The 6,651-nt window shown below is 42.0% G+C and overlaps 1 protein-coding gene across 1 annotated transcript in view; it reads right to left on the bottom strand.

The window, feature by feature from the left end:
- LOC123967682 (low-density lipoprotein receptor class A domain-containing protein 4-like) overlaps positions 1 to 6,651 on the bottom strand; it is a 232,369-nt gene that overhangs the window by 8,784 nt on the left and 216,934 nt on the right. Inside the window, exon 5 of the mRNA XM_046043853.1 lies at positions 4,310 to 4,360. Coding sequence (XP_045899809.1) covers positions 4,310 to 4,360 — 51 coding nt within the window. The remainder of the gene's footprint in view (positions 1 to 4,309; positions 4,361 to 6,651) is intronic.

Raw genomic sequence — 6,651 nt, 5'->3', positions numbered from 1 at the left:
GGGGGTCATATACTTGTTTTTCCTCATCAGATGGTCATCAATTTTAATAAATTCATATGATGTGATTTTCTGGAATTTTCTTTGGGATTCTGTCTTTCACTGTTAGAATGTACATTTGATTAAAATTGTAGATTGTTGCATTCTTTGTAAGTGGGCAAACCTGCAAAATCAGCAAGGGGTCAAATACTTTTTTCCCCCACTGTATTACTATAAATAATATATAAAAACTTTCATCTTTCATAAAAATTCATATTTCTGACTCCCATGTTGGGAACTACCTAAACCAGCGGTCGGCAATAGGCAAAAGCTGGCTTGCCAGAAATAATATCTGTCAGATTACTTTAATAGCGGCAAAAACATTATAGCAGCTGGTGCTGAAACAGATCTCAGTCATGACAGCAAAAGTTACTCACATACCGTAAAACTTTGACACAGGGAAATCTATAAGAATTAGACTTTGGTTAGCTTGTTGTTTTGTTAAATGAACTGAACGACTGAATTGACTGAAACGATGTGTAGCATGTCCATACTGACAAACTGATCACAAGTTTAAACATTAATATTTGTATTAACGATCTGAACAGCTTAAAAGCAGCTAAAGCAGGCGACCCCGCAGGGTTGAGGAGGTTTAATACATCCAAACAACTTCTATAAAAACCAGACCAGGCGTTTAATGGAGACCTGCGTTTATGTTCCCACACCAGGCCAGTAAACAGGGTTTTGCAGTAATCACTTCCTCTTAAGTGATTGTGCCTACAAAATAAAAGCGCAAGAACATCTTTGCAGCAGTACTTTATGCCGTTTTATTAATTGAGAGCTTTCACTTTGAAAAGTTCTGAAGGAAATTCAAAAGAGTCTCTGGCTTGCTTAACACACCTCTGAAAAAGCCATCAGAAAATGTGAGATTGGATTCCCCTGACTGAGAAACGCAGGACTTCCCTCTGCCTGGAGAAACTGGGGAAATGAAAATAAGTGTCCATATGATGTGGACCACTCGCTGGGAGGCACACACCCCTGCACATGCTTAATTGTGAACATGTAAAATTATCTCTTCATTATTAATTTGTTGAAAAGGGAGAAAGATAATACTAGCAGCAAGTGGGGATTGAACACACAACCATTCAAACGGGAGTCCTGTGCACTGCTGACTCAGCTAAACAGGTATCCAGTGAATGAAGGATTATAAATGATAAATTGATTGATCTGGGCCGCCATCTAATGACTTGAAAAAATTTTGGCCTGATGGCAGAGTAATTTGCCGACCCCTGAACTAAACTATATCTCAAAATCATGACATTTATTAGAGTGCAGTGTGCTGAGTGTATTAAATGTCAAAATTATTGTTAACTGCTCAGAAAATACATTTCTCTGCAAGTTTAACTGAGGTCTATGTAAACATTTGAATGATTGAATGCAGCAATAGCATCCACCAGTGTACCACCAAGTAGCTATTAAAGAGATAATATAATTACATTAAAGGGGAGAAAACTGCCAAAGTGCCTTCTACTACAAAACAACCGTCAACGCATCGGTTTACCCTCCTGCTTTTGTCAGAGATCTTCACCTCAATTAGCTCCTCAGACTGTGATCCATTTCTTCATTTCTCACATTTCTGTCCAATTCAACACATTTCTACTGTGGCGAGTCATTATCAGAGGGAACCCATTTCAATTAGTGACTGTGGCTCTAATAGTCAACCCCCACTGACAAGGCAGTCTGGATGGAGAGAACAACAGAGTGGAAAAAAACCTGGGGGGATAGAGGATCAGGGCAATTGAAATGGAGAGACAGAGAGGGAAAGAGTGGAACAGAAAGGATTAAAAAGAAAGGCTAGTGAGATAAGGAGGGAGAAAGAGAGAGTACAGAAAGGAGAGAAGAGGAGAGAGGCATGGAGATAAAGAGAGGAAGGAGAGCTAGAAAGATAAAGACAGGGGGGGGGGAAACAACAGAGAGAAAAATGAAAAAGTAGAGAGCCAGCCAGACTGATAGACAGACGGGGGAGGGAGGGGGGAGAGAAAGGTGTATAGCTGATAGAGGGAGCAGAGCGCAGCAGAGCAGGGCAGCTCTCAGACGGCTGTCTAGACAGTGTCAGGGGAGGTGTTGCTGATTAATGACGCACCAAAAACCATCCACCCCCCTGCCACACACACACTCACACGCACACAGCCCCCTTCCCTGCATCTATCAGCCACCCACACTCATTGGCTGTGTCTCCCTCTGCGTTTGTCTCTCTGTGGCCTTTTCCTTTTTCCCAGGTCTCTGGGTGCTTTCACGCTGACACTGTTTTTACCTTCCTTCATGCTCCCGCACCTCTTCTCCTCTGACTCCCTTCTACTCTTTTCTCTCTCTGTCCAGCCTTCATGTTGGTTTCTCTCTCTTCTTCTTTAGTTTTGTTTACACATAAGGCTTTTTGCTGGGAGGGTCCTCCAAATGAAAGCAAATGTGGCGTGTTTGTTTTGGTGCAAACTTGCCCCTTAGCCTGCACAAAGTGCTACATTTGGCTTTGATTGCCAAAGTGTGCTAAAATTCTCACACAGCCTCAAAATACTATTGCCTGCAAGTTATCAATACTACCACGTGATTGGTTGTGTTTTTGAGTGTTCTTTGAACTCTGTATTTCTAGTTTTCCCAGTGCATCTCTTCCCACCGCGACTCCTCCATCTGGCATGCACACCATTAAGCAAACAGATCACCAGTCACTGTGAGTATACTGGCATTTGTTTGCGGTTCTGTATTCACGAGTCTTTGAGAACATGCCAAATTTGATTTTGTTTGGAGGATAGTGCCAGCCATACCCAGCACAACTTACAAGCTTCAATTCCTGAATGATCAAATATTTACAAGCAACCAAAATGCAAATGTCAGGATCTGTGTGCCATGACAGTATTCCTGTAACCACAGAACAATTATTCATGGGCGAGAACTAGGAAAATAAGCCGACTAAGAAACAAAGAAGAGCTGAGAAGAGACATGTTTCTTTTGTAACACAGCAAGCAGATTAGACAATAGAGATCACTGAGTGGCTTCTTTCTCTCAATTTGGTTCATTTTAGTTGCCATCTTTATAGCCTATACTTTCTCTTTCTCTGTAAACTGCCTCTGAATGTCAAACACTGTTAAATGTACTACCAGTAGCACATTTAACAGTGTATTAGTTATCAAGTTATCATCTACAAGTTTTCCACATACTGTATAATTAATAGGTTTTTTTAACCACCCAGAAACAAGGCTATAGAGCCCAAATGAAAACTGCCAGGAATTCTGCCAGATTGCTTTACGGCAACAAGGCAAATTGTTTTATGGCACAAAACAGGAAGACGGGGCACCGCTTTCAGCACAAAAGGCCCTTAGGTTTTCTTGCAAAGGCGAAAACAAACCTTTTTAATGAAGCCTCAGACGTAACGGAGCAGACACACATGGAAGAAATCCATGAGGTAATGGTAATATCAGGCTTATGAGAAACTTGACTCATGCTAACAACTCCATTAACATAAAACAGAGACTACCAAATGTCCTGTCCATACTATTATTCATTTATGATCACTCTTCAAAAGCTACACAATTACTTGACAGTGATTTAATAATACTGAAAAGTGTTCCGCACAGCATCTTTTAAAATAAAGCTTGAAGTGTGAGTCACGTGACACAGCCGGTGGAGACACACAGGCTGCCTGAGCAAGAAGCTCCGATAAGCGTCGCTGAGCCTGCTTTTGTAGTCTACAACGGTCAGACGAAGCGCTTCACAGTTAGAAACACTTGCAGCTAATTAGGTCCCAGAGCTCATATCAAGATGGCGACAGCAACCGTCCGAGGGGACACGGAGTAATCACATGTTGCTCAAGATATATGAAACATTATTTGCAAAGTTGCAGAAAATGTCTGCTGAATTAGCCAGTCTGGGTGACACGCACCTTACTACAGCCTCGCTTAAAGAAAAGTTGCCTTTCACAGCTGATTTCACAGAAGTTGAAACAGGGTGGAGTGGCTAAAGGCCATCGAAAAGAAGACAGAGACTAATCCCATAGCTACTAAGACTGAAGTCTACAACCTACGCAAAAAAAACATCCCAGAAGCCCTACTTCGCCCCACTTGATAATGCCTCTTAAGGCAAGGCGGTAGAGGACAGTTTGGTGTTGGAAAGAAACCTTTTAGCCATGGTTCTATATACAGCTGTCATGGTGCTGTAAATATCTGAATCTGTCTAAATGCAACAGTTCAGGGTCCTAAGTCATCGTGGTTGTATGTGTAGCCTCACAGTGAACAAGACTCGGCTGTGGGTTTAACAGGGGTAAGCGCAGTGGTGGTCTTACCTCCGAGGCACCTTGTCGAGAGCCGCCGTCTGAAGGCCACAGACAGCCATCCTATACGTTGAGACAAGACAAAACAAAAACAGGAAAGAAGATGGTTTAAAGATTGTTATACGCCTGTCTGGAGCTTGTAAGTAAGGCTTTGTTTGAGCTTTTTTAACATATGACAAGTTACTGTATCTTTTCTTATTAATGCTGACAAAGCGATCAGTGAATCTCTTTGAAAATGAAACGTGTATTTGAGGGATGTGTGTTAAATTCATGTTAGATTTACTGCTACTGATAAAGCTTTAGAAATCAACAATCATTACTGCTTTGTTGTTTGCTACGTCTGGGATGGTTTTTGATGTGAGACCATTAAGCAGAAGATACAAACTTTTTTCCTTAAAAAGATGACAAACGGGGGGGGGGAGAGACCCAATAAGAAGCAACTTAATGAGGACACGAAAGATGAAACAACAATGCTGAGAAACGCCTGATGGCTTCAAACCCAAAATCCTGCCCTGTTTGGGAGCGAGGACAACAAAAGGCAGACGGCTCCCGTCTTAAAAATAGGCAGGATAAAAGCTACAACAAAGAAACACAACTATCAAATAACTGCCGGTTCCCTTCGTCTACATTTGACTTGGGATCTTTTCTTAAATCGTACAGTCAACAATGTTTGGTGAGAAAAAAAAAAAAAAAAAGAGAGATGAAAAGGAGGACACACATGCATAAATCCTGGCTGTTTATGTGTCTGTTAGGGGAAAAGGCCATCGGCTATTCTTCCAAATTTTCTCTGCTACGGGGCTTTGTTGGCTTGTTGCTTTCTGATGTTGCATTTATGCCTTTTTTTTTTTCTTATGTGTCTAGTTCTGTTTGCATAATTTCTGTTTTGATTGGTCGGTACGGAGCAGAGAGTGAGAGGAGAGATGAAAAAGATGAGATGAGAGGTTATTAGCTGAATTTAAATAATCAGTTAACGGGACAACGAAGTGCACAAGAGCTTTCATCTGTTTTTCAGATACTGGTCTAGAAACCGGGTTTATCAATGGACCAATCATTTTGCATCACGGATCACATTCTGTACCTGAGGCCATTTCACTGGGAGCAATCTTGCATTGTGCGTATATGCAACTTGGTGTGTGTGTGTGTGTGTGTTTGTCCCAGAATGTCGACATGTCAGTATGGGGGCAGAGCCGCTGCTGTCTAGACGGCGCTGTAGTGAATTAAACATCAAGCCCTGACACAGTCTTGCTCTGAAGAAACCAATTCGGCAAGTTCATCTAACAGACTGGAGCAAAGCTGTTACCTCAGTGAAACTGGGACAGAGACTACGACTGGGATAAAAGGATTCATTTAGCTCAGCGCAGCTTTACTGGAAACAAACTGGTAAGCTATGTTTGTCCTGCTTCAGAAATAAAGAAATGTACTGTCACAATGAATACGCAGGGACATTCAGTGAGAACAGATGAAGCGACAGACAGTGCAGTTTTTCACTCACTATCAGTTTCGATGAAAATGTTATTGGCATGGATACTGAAAGAAGAGCACAGCCAGAGCAACTAAATACAACCCAATCCAAACAGTATCTGTCTCTCATTCACTCTCACTCACACTCAAACTCACACACAGTGTTACTGACCTGCTGCAGTGCATGGTCGTGCCTGCGGGCCTGGCTCTGCCTTGTTATGAAGGACCAGGTAGACAGCTTGTAGTGGTTGAGCAGGCAGATGATCACCACCACCATCACTGTCATCACCACGATGATGATGACGATCTGAACAAACTCCAGTTCAGCTGCACAAACACACAAAACAAGAGAGAGTGGGGGGGTTAGCATCAAACATTTACAGGAGATGTAGATCCAAAATAAATTAAATCGTTAAATGAAGCCTAATGAAAAGAAGGGGGGAAAAAAATTAGGTGTGAACATCTACAAATCCACTGCAACTGGGCATCTGACTGAGGAAGATCCTGTGAAAATGTGATATGATCAAAAGCTCCTGAACAGCTACTAAATGGACCTTTTGATGAGACTGTTTGCTCAACTGGGAAACACTGTTTTAAGGGATTTCACTGAAAATGTTTGAGACTTTTAAAGGAGTCCCAGATTGAGCACTATTCTGCCTGACTGTCAGAACGTGTGTTCACCAGCAGGGGGTAGCAGAGGTCAAACTCCAAGTCAGTCTGTAAAATACTGAGCATATAGTGGTTTATATGTGTGCCAGAAGATTTGACAGGGGAAAGCTTCAAATCACAGAAAAGATGAGTGTACAGTGGTTTCTTTGTGGAGACTCTGAATAACTGCGGTGTTTCTGTCCTCAACAAACAACAGTGAGTGACACACACACACACACACACAC

This window comes from Micropterus dolomieu, linkage group LG03 (assembly GCF_021292245.1).
Source record: "Micropterus dolomieu isolate WLL.071019.BEF.003 ecotype Adirondacks linkage group LG03, ASM2129224v1, whole genome shotgun sequence".
Classification (NCBI taxonomy): domain Eukaryota; kingdom Metazoa; phylum Chordata; class Actinopteri; order Centrarchiformes; family Centrarchidae; genus Micropterus; species Micropterus dolomieu.
This window is presented reverse-complemented; position numbering and strand designations above follow the sequence as displayed.